We start from the raw sequence: 18010 nt of genomic DNA, 5'->3' as shown, positions 1-18010 counted from the left end.
TATCAAAACATTTTTAAATTCATTTTTTGAAGGCACAAATATGAAATTTTATGCAAAGTTAGCAAAGCAGTGATATATGTATATTTTGTAAATTTCAATTTTTAAAGAAATTTTTTTTAATTTTTGAATATTTTTGTGATTAAGTACCAGTTTTTATTGTTAATAGGCATTATTATTAATTATCTATTAATACGAGGAGAAACTACACGCGCGCTTTAGCGCGCGTTTTTTTAGCTGTCACCTGTAATAATTTCAAAAGATAACATTTTTGTAATTTTTCATAAATTTTTCGAAGAATTTTTTATTGAAATTTTGTAAAGATAATCGAATTTCTTTTGAGTAATAATAATAATAAATTAAATACTTTGTTTGGCAAGCGTGACATTTACTACTTATTTATAATATTTATAAAAAAATTTTAAATACAAATTTCATAAAATTCAATTATTTTTTTAATTTTTAAATAAAAAATTATGCCAAAATAATTAATAAAAAATAATTTTTTCTCGATAGTTTTTAAAAAATTAAATTATTTAAGAAAATCAATTTTAAATCTGCAAAGTCTAATTACTGTTAAAAACAGGAAGAGTTTGAAATATATAAAATCTTTTCAATGCTGAACAATAACATTCAGAATTTTCTTATTAATTCTTGAAATTGAATATTATTCCAGCACTTTTTGACAAAATTTTCTGACTTTTTCCTGATTTCCCTAAATAAATTTAGAAAAATAGTGATTTTGTGTAGAATTCTTCTGAATAATTGAATTTTTGAATGTTAATGACATGAAAATAATATTAATTAATTTTGACTAGAAAACTATTAGAAACAAAATAACAAATAATTAATTGTAATTAAATGTAATTTATTTTTGACAATTAATAAGTCAAAAATAATGTAATGAACATATTTTTCATTATCGTCTTATTGGCATTCACGCTTTCATTAATTTTCATGTGACATGTAATGTAAAAATTACATTATTGTTATAATATATATGTTAAAAGTGAAACAAGAAACTTCACGCGCGCTTTAGCGCGCGTTATTTGTGCTAGTGTATAAATAAAGGTAAATTATAAATAATAAAATAATTAATTAACAGAAATAATAAATGAAGAGTAGCATTTTGATAAAGGGAAATATAATTTCGATAAATTTGAAATATAAAAGAAATCAAAATAAGGTCAACTGAGTACAAATGTACTAAGACACAAAAATACATGATAAAGGCTCAGCTGATTCAAGGCCAAGGTTAGAAAAGAGAAGAGAAAATTTAATATTTCAGAAATACAAAATTAGTTTATAGTTGGAATAATTATTGTTAATAAATTATAAAAATTTAACAGAATGTTAATTTTTTTTATATATTTTGTTTATAAAAATAATATCAATTTTGTTACTTTAAATGGATTAATTATTTAATTAAAATAAGCTTTCATAAAATAAAGATATAGTGAAATTTATATGAAAAAATAGATAAAAATTAATAGATATAATTAGAAAAATTTTAAATAACCAAAAGTTTAATATTAGAGGAATTATTTAATTTAAAAGAAATAAATCAAATATAAGAAAAGAAGGGTATTGTTATCAAAATACAGTAGACACGTTGGAGACTAGAGAAAGAGAAAATATAGTACTGTCTCTACTCGAGGAAATTAAATATTATTGGAGCGACGAATATGACACGTTATGAATTTCCGTGAATAGAGAGAACGATAGCCTCGCGAAACGGAAGTCACGCGGATTTTTCCTATTAACCGGAAAGAAATAAGGACGGGTAGAATTTTAGAAACGACTAGAATGTTCTAGAAGATTCAGGAAGTTTCTATAGCGTCTCTAGAAGGATATATAAACAGTGAGATTAAAGGGCTCGCTCGCTCATTTCAACTACTCTATTCACAATAGTACGTGAGTATAAACTAAAATTCCATACTGGTAACATCCAGGAATTTGTTGTTTTACAACTTACTACCTGATAATTTAAATAAAAATCATCTACAAAGACAAGCCCTGACGAAGGTGTTGGGGAATTTACCAAGAAATTGGTTTACTACCTCATAATCCAGAACCTTAAGGGGTGAGAAAAGCAAATCGTAAGTTTATTGAATATTCTTATGAGCTGTGTTTATATAGTAATAGGCTATATCAATGTGGCAGTTTGAAAGATTCAATAAATATTGATCCCAGACCACCAGAAATATTATTTAATTTATAATAGGAAATAATTAATTTACTTAAATTAACTATTTAGTTAATTTTTCAGAGAAATAAATAGATTTTATTATGTTAATTGAATAAGTTTTGACCATTTTTCGATATTATAATTTTATCATATCCAAAATAAATCAGAATTTAGTAAAATTTATAATTTTAAAGAATATTTATTTATTAATAGAATAGTTAATTAAGGGTTTAGGGAAAACTTAACATTTTGTAGGCAGGATTTATAAAATTTTATTATTAAATTTTATTTAATTTTTGTTTGTAGATTTGTCAAATTGAGAATATTTACATATTGAAATTGTTGAAGTTATTGAGTGAAGGAAGAATACTTACAAAGGTGAATGAACATTATTATTTATTTTTGTTTTATTTATAACTGGGTTAGTTCGTATAGATTATTGCAAATGAATTCACAAAATTATCCTTTCTTAAAAAAGACATGGAGTGGAAAGGTCGAATGTATCGAAAAGTATCGAAATAAAGAATGGGCAATGAGAATGTAAAATCTTAATAGAAGGGTGTTTTCAAAATTGTTTGGACATGTAAACGTGGCGCTGCAGTCGCATGTTATTTAAAAAGAGCGCGAATATATAAATTTTATTTTTGTTAAGAGAAAGTACTCATAATAAATCTTATTTTGCATTGTCAAAAAAACGTCAACATTTCAAATATAAAAAAGCAAATTGTTAACTGAAAAAATTTGAATATTATAATGTCTGTATTATAATTAATATTATTATTAATGAAATAATAGACTTGGACAATGGACACATAAAAACTATATCATAAGAAAAGATTTCTTTACAGTTAAAAATTGTGTTAATTATTATAATTTAACTTTGATTTATTAATTTATTATTTTATATATTTATCCTACGAACACAAGATAAAAATTATCTTATTTAGTAGTGGATAAATTAGAAAGAATAAAAAGCTGAATTACCGAATAATTATTGGAGCAGATTCCTCTAATTTGGTTACAAAGCAACAAATTTTCTTAAAAATAAAATATTGAATTTAAAATTGAAGAAAAATACAGATTACATAATTTTATTCATAAAATATATTACTATATGTTGTCAAAACAGATCTTATCAGTTGATATAGTTTGACGCGTGCCTCATTGTTAGAGGATCTTTTAATTTGGGAAACAATGTCCTTTTAAATTTAACAATAACATTCTTTCTATTATATCATTCATATGATATAAGAATGAGAATTGTCGAATACGTATGTGTGAGATAATTTTCATGTTTTGAAACACGTGGGTTTACAGAATATCACCGTGCAGTGGGCTATTTAAACATAAAAATAAAGGAAAAATATATAGATATACACTTCCCTCGGTCTGTTAACCAATGAACGAATGTTTCAAGTCGATTCGTCTTGATGCAAAAACGAGAGAAAACGAGAATGTTTAGCATTCTCGACACTCGAGACGATAATTTGCCCTAGAATAACAAGACAAGAATCGCGGCAACACTAATCAGGAAGTCAAAGAAAAAACATGTCACTTCTCAAATCCCCAAAAGAAATTAGGAAATACTATATATTTTTCTTATATTCAAGTGAAAACACTAGAAAAAACGACTGCGTATTTTTATTAATTCCATTGTCATGCTGTCATAACTTTAGTATCTTAGTAGATACATAAATAAAATACTGATAAAAAGTTGAAGATGGATACGACAAAAGAAAAAATTATTAAAAATTGTACAAGGACATATCTATACGTTTTTCGGGTCGCTCTTTCGAATGGCATGGTAAAAATTTCCAAAAAGTGACTTTCAACCCTTATTTTTTTAAAAATACTCAAAAAATACAAGATTTTGGAAAGTAATTTTTTTTAGATCTAATTTCAGTACCTAGTCATATCGATTCTTCCAAGTCATCTAAGGTATAAAAAGGAATGTCCGCCTATGTGGAAACATTGACGCAAAAGTTAAGAATATATTTCATTGAAATATTTTGGAAATATTCAACTGAAATGATGCGCACTGGTCGAACTCAGTTTCTATGGCCTGTAGAGCTGCGCAGTAGATTTTGGCTTACTATATCCTATGGGTTTTAAAATATTTCAGAAAATTCCTATTGGTTTCAGGTGTTTAACAAATTTTTTAATTTTGTGAAATATATTCACAATATTGCAGAATCTTTATGTGTAATATTGCAGGAATATTTCAATGAAATATTTTCTCAACTTTCGCGTCAATATTTCCACAGAAGCGGACATTTTCCTGTTTGTAGAAATATTTCAAGAACCTTGCACTGAAATATTTCAATCTTTCAGTGAAATATTCAGGAAATATCATGTGCTGTGTGGGAGGCTTCAATATGGAGGACAACAATATTAAAACTTTATATATTAGCTTCAAATGTGTTACTTGGGGGTTTTCGGGGTCGCTGATCACGAATCTAAAGTCATATTTTCAAAATTTAAAATGGCGGATCCATATGGAGAACGACAACATTAAAAATTTTATATGGCTGACGACAAAATATATCAATGTCAACATAATTTCATCCGCTAACAAATAATTCTGGCGAATCTTACTTGCATGATGGCGATACTGAATCTCCAAACAATTATTTTTTTATCACACTTTGTTCTGATGGTTTTATATATAAAGGACTAGAATCTGATCATTCGATAAAGACAAATAATTATTTTTGAATTTTCTGTGCCATTTTGAATAACACACATTTTGAATAATAAAAACACATTTTTAATGAAAATTTTTTAGTTTTTATGTACGAACTTACTGCAATATGTTTAAAATTTATATGCAAGCTTTACAAGTAAAAATAGGCACATTGGTTTTTAGAGGCCAAAAGTAAATATTTCTCTGCCTGATATTTTTTAAATAATTAATAGACCTTTATACTTAATAAAGTAAATTTTTTTAATATCAATTCTATGAGGATTAAACTTTAAAAAACTGCCTTGGTTGTCCACATTTAGTGTACACTTTTTTAATAAAGTGTTTTATTGTAAAAAATGTACCTGTTATTCAGTTGTTACAAGTAATAATGAGAACGGATATTATTTCCAAAATTCAGCAGATTCGGTTGAAATGTAAAATATTTGTCAAAAATGTAATCACACTCATTTTTCATGAAAAACCTCATGGTTTTTCTTAATTCGTCTTTAAAATTTAAGAAAAAAAACTTTTTTAAGTTTCTTTCATTTCGAAACAATATTAATGCTGCCATCTCTCAAAAATTAAGAATAATTAATAAAAGTTGTTATAAGAAATTATTTGTCTTCAATTTAGAAATGTTATAGATGAATCTTGGTATTGTAACAACTGACATTCACTTTGTGCAGTTGTTACAATTTACACGCTGTCACTCAAATGCTTGTAGTTAATTAAATAACACTGTGTTACAAAAAAATATGACTTCAAAAACTTCCTATCGGACCTAGTGGAAGTTGTAGGGCTTGGAAAACTGAGCAAAATGGTATATTTTAAATTGTCTAAACACCCTCAAAATTTTATTTTAGAGCTAAAATACCGTTTTTTAGGAGTTAATCCTCAAAAAACCTGATAACTTTCTTATTTTTTGACCGATTTTATTTTTTTTTGAAGCTAAAAAACAGATCTTTCCAACGCTATAAATATTTTTATCGTATCTTATTAAATGACGACAATAAAGACCAAAAAGTAAAAAAAATTAATGTTTTTAGTTAATTTTTCTAGTTTTTTATAAATTTGTGACTGTTATCTTACACGGAGAGAAATCTGTTAGGATTAATGCTCGAAACTTTTCATATACTTTTTCCATAGATTCTTTGATGCTAAAATCATAACAGAGAGCCTATTTATTGCTCGAGTCCGCCTGAATATTAGGCGGACCTCTTATACCTTTCGCTAGTAAGTGCTTATGCTATATTCATAACCTCTACTCTATGCATTATTCGCAACAGATTTCTCTTCGTGTACACATAATAAATTTTTTTGTACTACACATCGAAAGTATAGTTGATTCTGCATTAAATGATGCCTTATTGAATAGAATTCGTTAAAATTTGTCAAAGTTATCATAGGGGAGAGTGGGGCAAAGGCGCTATGCTGGGCAAAGACGTTTTTTAAAATATCTACTTTATTTTCTGTCTATTCGAATTGGTATTAAAAATTAAGTTGCAATGCAATCAGACGAATTGATTAAAAAAAGAAAAACCTAAAAATATTAAATATTTTAAGAAATATAACAAAAAAGTTGTTTTGCAAAAATAAAATGATAATTTTACTGAACAAACTTTTACTTTTTGAAACATAAGTTTAAGTATTTAATTTTTAAAAACGTAACATGTAAATAAATTAAATATTTCTCTACACAACTGGCGTGGTGTTTTAGTTTAATTTTGTATCTAAATATTTTAAATTTAAAGTAAAAAAAAAGTTTGTTATGTGGGGCAAAAGCAATATTGAACATAATTTGGTTAAAAAAAATTGAATATTCGAATTTTCTATGTATTCATTCACAATATAAGGTTAAAATCATTAAAAGTTTGTATTTTTTATTTAAATAGTTTAATTCTTTTAATAATATATTGTTAACCTTATGTTTCGTAAATATTATACTAATAAATATCACTTATTAATTTTTTTAAGGCTTATAAATGCTTTCTATTAGAAATATAAGCGAAAACGTCGCTGCTCCAGCGTGTGGGGCAAAGGCATTTTTTGCATTGTTTTTAAATTTTATTAAATAATGTATTTATAATTATAATATACTAAATAACAACTATTAAAATTTCTTGTTGATTAGTTTAAGAATAATGAAAAACAAAGACCGCATAAATTAATTGCTTAATTTAAAAAATATACATCGATAAATGTAAACCTAGCGCCTTTGCCCCACTCTTCCCTACTTTAAATTTTATAGTTACATAAAATTTGGGAATGACTGGATTTTTACATTTAACAAAATAGCGTAGATATTTTGAGTAAATTCTTTGTGAACTAATAAAAATGAATGATTTTACATGAAATTTAACTCAGAATTCATTGTTGATTACAAAAATCGTATAAAACAGAATATTTTTTGTCAACAATTTAACAAAAATTTTAAAATTAAAAAATGCTTTTTAATGGTTTTTTCTTTAACTTTGCACTGTCTTCTTGGCGCTTGAGAGACCAACAATATTCCAAAGGCATCCCACCCAGTGTGCAAAGTTACAGAATAATTCTATAACTATTCCAGAACAAAAAGAACAAGTTCTGTAACTGGTGAGGAACAGGCAGGTCAAAATGTCGTCCCCCTGGAGGCACAAAATAGGAACCAAAGTCTGTAACAATTCTAGAACAAAACTAGAACATTGTTTTAGAACAAATATATAACAATTCTATAACAAAAACGATTTATCATAAATAATACCCTTAAGCAGAAATTTAATAGTTGCATAGAACAAATAAATGTTTATGAGTCTGAATAAAAATATGAATAATTAATAGAATATATATTTTTGCAATAAGTTTTTAAAAAATATTTTTCTTATTTTCTTTAATAATTTAAACAGACTATCTTATTTATTTAAATTAATGACTAAATTATTATTATTATTGTTAATAATTATTTAAACTTATACTTTATGTAACAATATTCAGAATTATACACAGAACACTCTTCAAACTAAGAATGAAAAATTTCGCACGCACGGGGGATCGAAACCTAGACCTAGAGACACAAGTCGAATACGCATACCGCATAGCCACGCAAAGCTTGGAAGTGATTTTACTTCAAATTCCTTTTGAATTGTGGGACCGTTATGTGCAGTGCTAAAATTATAAATTGAACTGTAACATACTTAATAAAAAAATAACTATATATGGGGCATTCCAGGCCAAATCGGAAATTATTTTGCTTTTGCATCTTGAATTTTTTTTAAACATTTTCTTTCTTTTAGTACTCTTTGAAATGAGATATCTTGAATTTTTTCAAATTTTTTCATAAAGCGGTTCAGGAGATACAGATTTATGAAAATTGACGTTTTTTACGTAAATTTTTTTTAAATGCTTATAACTCGGTCAAAAATTGATCAAATTGGACGTTTTTATAATGAAAAGTTTTGTTTTCACACGTAGTTTTTAATAAAAATATTTTTGAGATGCAAAAGCAAAATAATTTCCGATTTGGCCTGGAATGACCCATATATATATATATATATATATATATATATAAATTTTTTTATTACAAATAATAATATATAATTATGCTACAAATAATAACAAATTTTAATTAATTTGTTAATAATAATTTATTATTGTATTTTTATGATATACCTATTAATTAATAATTGATAATAAATTAATTAAATATTTGATGTTATTGTTGGTGAATAATGTTTTTAAAAATCTTGAAAATTTATACAAGCTGACAGTGAAAAATTATTTAATTTTTCACGAATCATCGATACGAGTCTTTCTAAGTATCTAAATTCAAAAGATTTTTTGTAATTCATGCAAAAACGCTGCTGCACTCTACACGGAAAGAAAGTTATTATATTAGTTATTATATTAGAAGTATTAAACTTTAATAAAAATTATACTATATTTAGTAAAGTTATATCAAATATCGAAAACTTTTAACAAATTTTAATATAACTTTACTAAATTTTATATAGGTACGTTTTGTTAAAGTTTCACAGTAAAAAGAAAGTCTTATTTTAAAGCAGGAAAGCAGCCTTAAATTAAGATACAACATTTTTGTATCCTTTAACATTATAGCAGACAGTGCTGAATTTAAGACCGATCTTAAATTAAGATTTACTGTGTTAGTTTTGTTGATAGCAAAATTTTCCTTTGTCGCATTTTGTCCTACACTTGTAAAATACTTTTATAAAATTTAATAATAACATCTTTCCGTGTAGTGAAAATAAACACGAGTTTATAGTGAAAGAACAGTTATATGACATTTTTGTAACAGTGTTCTAGAACACTGTAGGAACAATGTTACTTCAAAATTCTATAACTAATTTAGAACAAATGTTACATGTCTGTTATAGAACAGATACAGAACAATTGTTCCAGATTAAATTTAGAACAAAGCTCTAGAACTGTTCTATAATAAAATTGTAACTCTTATTCTAGAACACTGTTCTTTTTTTGGTCTAGAACAGTTATAGTACGTGCACACTGGGCACATAGCACAATAATTTTCTCCAAATTTGCAGCAAGTTTTTAAAGCCAAATTTGAAAACTTGCCTGGCAAATTTGCAGAAAACTTGCGGTAAATACCAAAATGTCCGTTTGGTGGCAAGTTTGCAGAGCAAATTTGCAGGAAACTTGCGTGGCCTTTTAAAACTAGATAATATACCTTTGTTTTAATCGTTTCACCAAACAAATTGGAGTTAAACTCTAATCACAGTAACTGTTTTTATCAAAATTGTAACAACTGCATCTAGTCTCCTCTACATGAAAACATATATGACACACATGAATTAGTGAAACATCAACAAATAATATAGGTTATGTTTTGTGCTTCTTATAGTCAACAATTTAACCACATGCAGCGCTGGTGTTCCTTTCGGTATTTTCACCCACTATTCGGGTACCGAAATCTGTCCCACTTTCAATACAAAATTTGCATGGTCGTTCGGTCTCCTTATACTACTTCATGGTTAATATATAATAAAATCATATTCTTTGCACCAAGACGGATCGATTGGTATATAAAGTATATATTGTATTTAAATTTATAGAATTAAAACCAATTATAGACAAAAATTTGCACTTTTAATAAAAATTCATTTTTTCTTAAAAATCATATTACTGTATAAGAAAATTTTATTTTTTCTATTAAGACGAATGAACTTTATTTTATGAATGTTAAATTGTAGGGGAGCGTGGTCCTAAGTTGGCCACCCTGCATTTCTCAGAGATGGTATACTGGACGAATCTATAATTTTGTGGTATGATATATTGATAAACCATGATATAATTTATGGACCTAATTATAATCTAAGATTCTTCTACGCATTGTGAGGACAATAATATTGTTTACGACCAAAAAAATTTAATTTTTCTTGTTTTTTCGAGAGCAGCTACAAGAGATAAATAATTAAAAATGATTAATTAATTAATAATGATTTCAAACTTGTAAAAATCTACAGTGGTCCTAAGTTGGCCACCTATTGTTTTTGTTTGTTTTTATTTATGTTTTACTTCTTTTTTCTATTTTTCATCACGAGAAAGACCGTAAAAGTGTAACGTAGGAATTAAACAAAGACAAAAACCAAAAAAATGGTTTAAAAAACATTAGAAAAGACATAGTACAAAACGCCTGTCTCCACAGCCATCCACCACTGCAAATAAATGAAGTAAAACAATGCTTCATTTTCTAAACAAAAATAGTTAAATAATGCGTTTTTATTCTCCTAAATGTATCAAATTTGTAAAATTTCTGCGTAATTGAAAAGAATATGCATTTCTTCCTTATACACAAGCGAAAAAAAGTGGTGGCGAACTTAGGACCGCTATTTCTGAAATGTCCAAAATGCAGCTTTTCACTATTTATTGTATTAAGATTACAAAAGCTATTCTATAACGTTCTAAATGCCACAGAATTATAGCAAAACGATCTCTTAACACTAATATATACTTGCCGAAGTGATTAAATTTCATTTTGTTACTATTTTCGACCAATTTGCTTAGGCGGCCAACTTAGGACCACTCTCCCCTATTAAAAATGATTTAAAAATTAAATATACTTGTCGTTAATGCTTCCTCCACGAGGAAGCAAATTTTTTTTGCTTATCGTAAAGAGGAAGCAAAATGTTCATGTAATGAACATCTGGATGTACAACTTGTTTAATATTGTCGTCCGCCATATTGGATCCGCCAATTTAAATTTTGAAAATATGACTTTAAATTGGTAATCAGCGACCCCGAAAACCCCAGAGTAACAAATTTCAAGCGATTTCATGAACTTTTAAAAATCCTGTGTTAAATTTTGGAAAATTGTTTATTTTCAGGCGCCATTTTGAATCCAAAAATCTTAAAACGCAAAGCATATTTTTAAACAAAAACTATCGGGAACACGTTTTTTATACCTTAGATGACTTGGAAAAATCGATATGACTACTGAAATTGGGTCTGAAAAAAATTACTTTCCAAAATCTTGTATTTTTTAAGTATTTAAAAAAAATAAGGGTTAAAAGTCACTTTTTGGAAATTTTGACCACGCCATTCGAAAGAACGACCCCAAAAACGTATAGATATGTCCTTGTACAATTTTTAATAATTTTTTCTTTTTAATATTATGAGCTTGAAACCGAAGTTAAAAATCAGCACATTTGGGCGTTAAAGGGTTAAAATAGGTAATAAAGTTGAAATTTTTCTAATCTTTTTATATATTTTTTAATAAAATTTTAAAAATGATAAAAATGAATCAGTTAATTCAATTAATAATACCTATATAGAAAAAATATAAGTTTCAGTGCCCCTTGATGATACGCCTCTGATAAGGTTAGTTTTCCTCTTTATTTTTGACATCTCATTTCATTTACGCGAAAAGTACTAATTATACGAAAACTAATGTTCATTAATTTTTTTTTCTTCTTATATGACTTGAAGCTCGGCCAACTGTCAGAACACACACTCTTATATACCAACTAGTTTTGCGTTTCTACAGAACGACTTTCTGAGGTTAGGAGTACTCGCATTTGCCTGGACCACCCGTCAATGGGTTTTCTCGCCAGAGAAGAGGGAAACTGTAGAAAACCTCTCCTGAGTACAACATTAAAACAAATTTTTTTATCAACTTAAAAGTTACCGTTTTTTGAAAAATCACCCATGTAGAACTGAATTACAGTTCAGTAGAGTTTTCATGACACTTATGAAACCTAAAATAAGTTCAATAAATGTTTCTTCGAAACAATCACAATCCGTTAGAGATGTCTGAGAAGATTATAAATAGAGTATCAAATGGAAACCACACACCACTGGAAAGTAACTTCTTCCTATTTTTTTAGAATTATAATCATTACATTTATTTTAATAAATAACTTACCCTAGATCACCTTTTTGTCCAAATACGCCAGAAACAGTGGGTAAACCAAGTGCAGCAGTGATGGCATTGACTGCTTCCGTAGCTAATCCAGTTCTCGTCGTGTCCAGTACTAAATCCGGAACTTTTGGTCCACTTTGTCCATCTTTAAGAATAGAATTCCATAATCCACAAATGCGATCTTTCGTACTTTCAAACTCAGTACTCTCAACATTGACTACATAGATTTCTCCCAAGTATCCTGGATAGGTTTTTTTCAACGTTTCCAAGGAGCTCGTTATACTCTTGTTGGCTACTTCATTCTTGTCGTCGTTAATGATAACTGAAAAATAAAGTTTTAAAATGATCATATTGTTTTTATTGCTTTTTCATAATCTCGCATTTTAGTTCCAAAAGAATTTTGTTCCAAAAAATTATTCAAAGACTTTTCATGTCGTTAATTTCAAATCCGATTTCAGATTTTAAAAATTTTAACCCATTAAGTCCCATAAAGAAACCAGCCATTGTATTAAAAAACTAACAATTGGATTCATAGGAAAATGGAAAAAATATATATACCTGTTTTTTATTTTTAAATTACAATTGTTTAACAACAATTGTTTAAACTAATTAATAAAATCTTAAAATTTTTTGATAACTGTTAACGCCAATCAATTTAACGTGGAAAAATAACAATGTTTTGTATATGTCATTTTTTTCTCTAAGTCGTATTTTTCTTATAAAATTGTTATAAACAAATTAAGCTGGGTAAAGGGTGTTTCATCCCAAGCATAAACAAATGGATTTTAAATAAAACTAAAAATTGGATTCATAGGCAAATGGAGAAAAAAGATATACCTGTTTTTTTGTTTATAATTACAATTGTTTAACACCAATTGTTTAAACAAATTAATAAAAACTTAAAATTTTTTGAAAACTGTTAACGCCAATCAATTTTACGTGGAAAAATAAGAATGTTTTGTATTGGTCTTTTTTTACTCTAAGTGGTATTTTGTGTAAGAATAAAATTCTATTTTCAACCATCGGTGCATAAAAATTATACACTTTCGAGAAAAGTAAAGTAGAATTTAAAATTTCAAGATGGCAAACCAATATGGGGTCAAATCTAATGTAAAATTAAAAAATTTTTGTCAATATTCATCATATTGCCGAAAAGTCAATGAATTCGCCTGAATTTTGTTTTTCGGGGGTTTTCGGTGTCGCTGATTACGAATATGAACTTTATTTTTAAAAATTCAAAATGGCGTAATTAATATGGCGGACGAGTTTTACAAAAATTTATCGAATTCACTTGAAACTTGTCACTGAAGGGTTTTCGGTGTCGCTGATTACGAATATGAAATTCATTTTCAAAATTTCAAAATGGCGGATTCAATATGGCGGACAAGAAACTTCAAATTTCATTATTATTGGCTTAAATCTTGTAACTTGGGGGTTTGTAATCAGCGTCCCCAAAAATCCCTGCGTAACAGGTTTCGAGTGAATTTGATCAAGATTAAAAAAATTTGTCCGCCACATTGAATCCGCCATTTCGAATTTTTGGAAATAATATTTGTGACGCAGGGGAAGTATTTAGAGAATGTTGCAAGGGGTGGATTCCACGTCAGTTCAACACACTTATTTCCATGACTTGTTGGGATTTGGCTGTACTTTTGTAAATTTATTACTTTTATAGTGATAAACAACTCCACCAAATATTTTTTCAAAATTTTGAAAATTACCAAAAATATAGCATTTTTAAAATTTTTGTCTTTTTTTTTTAAAGTGCTATGACTTTGGTCCTAATTAACCGATTTTGGATTTTAAAAAAAGAATTTCTTTGGTTTTAAGTATATTTTAAGTTGAAATTAAAATAAAAAAAAAAATTCTAAAAATTTTTTTTTTGAAATTTTGAAAAATTAAAAATCCGTTTTTAAAAAACATCATCTTCGATTTTTTTCAAAATTTTACTAAATGTTAGGGAAAATGTGCTTTACATGTCCTGTAAGTTTCATCTTGGGATCTCAAAGGGATTCGGAGTAAAAAAATAAAACGTAACCACAAATTACGAACATATGGGGCAAAATTCCTCAACTGCCCAGGTAAAACAATGAATTTTCTCTAAACTTTGCTAAAATGTTACTATTATTAGTAGAAGTGTAAATATTAATTTTTTTTAAATTTGATAAAATATTTTTTGAGTTATGGAGTTTCAAAATTTTGATTTTTTTGAAAATATCTTTTTTTCGATTTAATATACTGATAAGTAAAATTAATCAAATTTAAAGTATGAATAGTGATTTTTAAAGGGGTTTTCACGGGCTATAAGCTCGTGACCTTTTTTCTATGAGCCATTTAAAAATCAGAGTGGGACCATCAGAATTTTTGAGGAAAATAATAATTTATCATTATTTTACATAGAAAATGATGATTTATAATTAATTTCTTCAAAAAGTTGCATGGTCCCACTTTGATTTTTACATGGCTCATATGAAAAAAGGTAAGCTTTCGATTAGGATAAGTTAGAAAAAAATAAAAAACACCGATTTTGAGATACAGTAGAACTTGGTTAATACGATTCTGTAGGGACCGCACTAATAGTGCGTCTCATGCGGGAAAACGTATTAGGCGGGATATAAAATGTATGTTTTTAATTGCAGGGACCACCATAAATGAGCGTCTTAAGCGGGAAATCGTATTAAACGGGATCGTATTAACCGGGTTCTACTGTATATTGAAATTAAGAATTTGACCTTGAATTTCAAGGACAAATTGACATAAAACAACTTTTTTTCATCATCAGCTTATAGCCCGTTAAAACCCTTTTAAAATCACTATTCATACTTTAAATTTGATTAATTTCACTTATTTATATATTAAATCGAAAAAAAGATATTTTTTAAAAAATCAAAATTTTGAAACTCCTTAACTCAAAAAATATTTTATCAAATTCAAAAAAATTAATGAAAATAAGTGTGTTGAACTGACGTGGAATCCACCAAGGGCATTATTTAAACAAACAATTTCAATTGGATTAAAAAACACAATTATACATTTATTTTCATTTGGCAAATATTTTAATTTTTATAACTGCGAGTGTTTACCTTTTAAATATTCAAAATTACACGACATGCATACTCACACTTCACATACAAATATACGTATAAAAAATCGAACTGGTCGTCTAATTACAAATAATGCGTTGTGATGAGCCCTCTGTGTTGGCAGCCAGTTGTCACCAAATCCCCTGAAGTCGACAATCAACCATTAATGGTATATCCAAATTTATTTGTGATGAGAGAGGAGAGCACAATGAATATTTATTATAGCAATATTCATAGACACAAAGGTCCACAGGAACAGTGTAAAATATAAACAATAAAATAGAGTATTGGGAGTGATCAATTCCCTTTCCGGATTTATCGTGAGTCCGACTTATAGCTTGTCGGGAACTCAACTACTAATTAAAAGAAATATTAATTTCTTGAATTTGACTCTCCCCTCTTGAACATCAAACTCTCTCCCTCTCTGATTATTGGGGAATTGGCTCATTACATGTTCATATTCGTAATCAGCGACCTAAAAAAACCCCGAGTTACAAGATTTAAGCCAATATAATGAAATTTGAAGTTTCTTGTCCGCCATATTGAATCCGTCATTTTGAATTTTTGAAAATAAAGTTGATATTCGTAATCAGCGACCCCAAAAACCCCCGACTAACAAGTTTCAAGTGAATTTTATTAATTTAAAAAAAAAGTCCGCCATATTGAATCCGCCATTTTGAATTTTTGAAAATGAATTTCATATTCGTAATCAGCGACCCTAAAAACCCCCGTGGGACAAGTTTCAAGTGAATTGGATGAATTTTTATAAAACTCGTCCGCCATATTGAATCCGCTATTTTGAATTTTTTTAAATGAAGTTGATATTCGTAATCAGCGAACCCAAAAACCCCTGAGTAACAAGTTTCAAGTGAATTTGATTAATTTAAAAAATAAGTCCGACATTTTGAATTTTTTAAAATGAATTTCATATTCGTAATCAGCGACCCCAAAAACCCTTCAGTGACAAGTTTCAAGTGAATTCAATGAATTTTTGTTAAACTCGTCGGCCATATTAATTACGCCATTTTGAATTTTTGAAAATAAAGTTCATATTCGTAATCAGCGATACCGAAAACCACCGAGTAACAAAATTCAGGCGAATTCATTGACTTTTCGGCAATATGAAGAATGTTGATCATAATTTTTAAATTTTACATTAGATTTGACGCCATTTTGGTCCGCCATCTTGAAATTTTTAATTCTACTTTACTTTTCTCGAAAGTATATAATTTTTATGCACCCATGGTTGAAAATAGAATTTTATTCTTACACTTCTTCGAGGTAAAAAAAATGTCAAACTTGAAAAAATGAATTTTTTTTTGTCTTTTTGACATTAAAACCGCCATATTTAATTTTGGTTCAGACGAAATTTATTTTTGACACCGGAATAAGAAAGAGCACATCCAAAACCTTTAGAAAATGTACCTCTGGTCAAAATTGTCAACCGTTTTATTTATAATTACGTAGTTTGAAAATGGCCAAAGAATTTTCACGAGTTGTGCGTTAATGGGTTAAATTGTTATAAACATTATTAATTAACAAATAGTTAACTTTTGTTCCTCTTCGCAAAAAATTTTTTTTTCATGTTTACTTTTTTATTTAGGTTTATTTAAAAAATATAAGAATGTAAGTATAAGTAGGGCGTTGTCGTCAGTGTCGGGACAGCGAGCATAGCGAGACACTGCGATATTTCAAACAGCTGAGTTGACAGTACTGCCTTTTCTGGTGTAAAAGTAAAGTTTTATTCTGTTGAAGCTTTTTTATATGATACACAAATGGTTTAATTTATTAGTATGTAAGATTCTTTCAAAATTCCTAGGGCATTATATATAATAGAGCGATAGACGCAATTGTAGATCGTTATTACCGTAAATCACTGTTTCGGTAAGGGCGGGACACATATTGTCGGCAGTGTCCTGACACTGCTTCTTTACATCTAACAAAATAGTACATTCCTAAATGACTTCGTTATCATTTTTAGGGTTCCATACACCTGCGGTGTATCGGCGGAACCCTATTGGCGAGACTCTGTTGTCCGTAGCCAAATCGTGTCCCCCCCTAGCGGCTAAACTATTTGACCTAAAGAGCTCAAATTTGGTCCAGATATGTATTTTTACTCGTAGATTACAGGAAAAATATAGCGAATGTGATTGGACGTGATGGTCACAGCGTTGTCAAGGAAATAACAAGATTTTTGGCCAAAAATGCATAAAAAGTGACCATTCCCCCCCCCCCCCCTTAACTTCTAAACTATTCGACATGGAGAGCTGAAATTTTGCATGCTGGTGTATTTTTACTCGAATAATACAGGAAAAATATAGAGAACTTGATATGTAATGATGGCCATAGCGTTGTCAAGGAAAAACTAAAAAATTAAAAAAAAAAATTCTGTTTTCCCTAACTTTTACATTATTTGACCTAATAAGCTAGAAATTGGTATCCTCGTGTATTATTACAGTCTGACGACAAAAAATTTATTTAAGAAACTTTTTTTTTTAAAAAATTTTTTTTAAATTTTTTTTTCAAAAAAAAAATTTTTTAAATTTATTTAGTTTAAACACGTGGCATTAAATATTTTAAGGAAGAGTGAAATTTTAAGAGAATAAATGAGAGATTGTTTTCTGACTTTAATTTCTTAACTAAAAATAAAAAAAAATTGGACAAGTGCGAGTTGTACTCGCACTGCAATG

General features: G+C 27.8%; 1 protein-coding gene across 1 annotated transcript in view; it reads right to left on the bottom strand.

The window, feature by feature from the left end:
- LOC122502181 (ionotropic receptor 25a-like) overlaps positions 1-17221 on the bottom strand; it is a 57822-nt gene extending 40601 nt beyond the window's left edge. The window contains exons 1-2 of the mRNA XM_043612106.1: positions 17188-17221; positions 12241-12559 (exon numbers count right to left, since the gene is read on the bottom strand). Coding sequence (XP_043468041.1) covers positions 12241-12559; positions 17188-17221 — 353 coding nt within the window. The remainder of the gene's footprint in view (positions 1-12240; positions 12560-17187) is intronic.
- Between the last annotated feature and the right edge of the window lie 789 nt (positions 17222-18010).

This window comes from Leptopilina heterotoma, unplaced genomic scaffold (assembly GCF_015476425.1).
Source record: "Leptopilina heterotoma isolate Lh14 unplaced genomic scaffold, ASM1547642v1 Lhet_221, whole genome shotgun sequence".
NCBI classification, from domain to species: Eukaryota; Metazoa; Arthropoda; class Insecta; order Hymenoptera; family Figitidae; genus Leptopilina; species Leptopilina heterotoma.
Note: the sequence above shows the minus strand (reverse complement) of the source record. Positions and strands in the feature narration are given on the sequence as shown.